General features: G+C 34.4%; 1 protein-coding gene across 1 annotated transcript; it reads right to left on the bottom strand.

The window, feature by feature from the left end:
- Window positions 1–304: 304 nt before the first annotated feature.
- On the bottom strand, window positions 305–766 carry LOC102668511 (uncharacterized). Its single transcript, XM_006579145.1, has one exon. The coding sequence runs from the start codon at window positions 764–766 to the stop codon at window positions 305–307; it is 462 nt and encodes a 153-aa protein (XP_006579208.1).
- Between the last annotated feature and the right edge of the window lie 542 nt (window positions 767–1,308).

The raw sequence follows: 1,308 nt of genomic DNA, 5'->3' as shown, positions 1-1,308 counted from the left end.
TACACTTTAATTATCGCTTTTACTTTTGGTTAAGTTTCTATTTCTATTCTTTACTTTCTTAACATTATAGTAACATCCTAATTGAATCTAGTAACATTAAGAAGGATAGATTTTTAATTAGCAAAGGTTCATTAATAATTAATTCGACCCCCCTTCTTAATTATTCCAAGGCCACTTAATCCAACAATACATAGATGCAATGACATATCCCATGTCCGTTATATCCATCCACTTGTCCACGCCAACCTGAATCAAATAAACATACACATGTAAATAATTTAAAACTTTGTTTTTCTTAAAAAAATTAGCATATACAACATACTTGGGAGAACCCATCAACATGTAGCGACATCCTTACATGTTCGAATGTCTCTGTGCCACCGAAGAGTTTGATAAAGTCATGCGACCATTTGCCAAGTTCTTTGATCAATTCGTTGTGGACCATCGACCAAGATTCTTTGCCCACACCTAACAAAGCGGCAATGGAACGATATCCATAGTTACCGTTCACTTTGACGTCCACAACGTCCTCGATGAAACCTCGAATAAAAGGTGCAAACTGATCCAACATCGGGATGATCCTTGTTGGTTTCGGTGGTTCATAACACGATGCACTATGTTTCACTGAGGTGTTGCTGCTTTGAGAAGAATTAAATGCATCAACGTACTCCCAATAGGATGGATCACACTTTGTGGATCTTTCGCTTCTTTTCAGACCTTTCTTCGGTGCACCTTTAGTCTTCACCTTGGATGGAGGAGGAAACATAGAGTTTTCCTCAGGGTATGCAATTTCTTGAAGTTTCCTCTTCAGAGTAACTTTGCCACCAATGATGTGTCATCATTTTCTCCTATTTCTTAACCTTTTTTGTCACCATTTTAATTACTGATTAGCCTTAATTGTCAAATTAATTATGAAGTTTTATCATTTGGTCCTATTGGACTAATTTTGTGTTTTTAATTTAATTTCAGGAGAATTATAAGCAATTGGGCTTGAATCTAGAATTGGGCTTGGACTTGAAGAGAGCAGACTATTTTATTCTAACAAATCTTATCTTATCTAGATTTTATCTCATATAGATATTATTTCATCTAGATTTTATCTTATCTTATCTAGATTTTATTTCATCTAGATTTTGTCTTATCTTATCTTATCTAGATTTTATTTTATTTATGGGCTTGGACTTAAAACAAATTTGTAAGCTTTGGGGCTGAGAACTATATAACATCACCAAGGTTCTAGTTTTAGAGCTCTCGCTCTCTCTCTTTTTTTCGTTTTAGTTTTAGAGTGCTACTCTCAATTCATTTTAG

Source organism: Glycine max, chromosome 4 (genome assembly GCF_000004515.6).
Source record: "Glycine max cultivar Williams 82 chromosome 4, Glycine_max_v4.0, whole genome shotgun sequence".
NCBI lineage: Eukaryota > Viridiplantae > Streptophyta > Magnoliopsida > Fabales > Fabaceae > Glycine > Glycine max.
This window is presented reverse-complemented; position numbering and strand designations above follow the sequence as displayed.

Coding starts and splice junctions, on each gene's coding strand:
- LOC102668511 (XM_006579145.1), bottom strand. CDS start 766: ATGTTTCCTCCTCCATCCAAGGTGAAGACTAAAGGTGCACCGAAGAAA.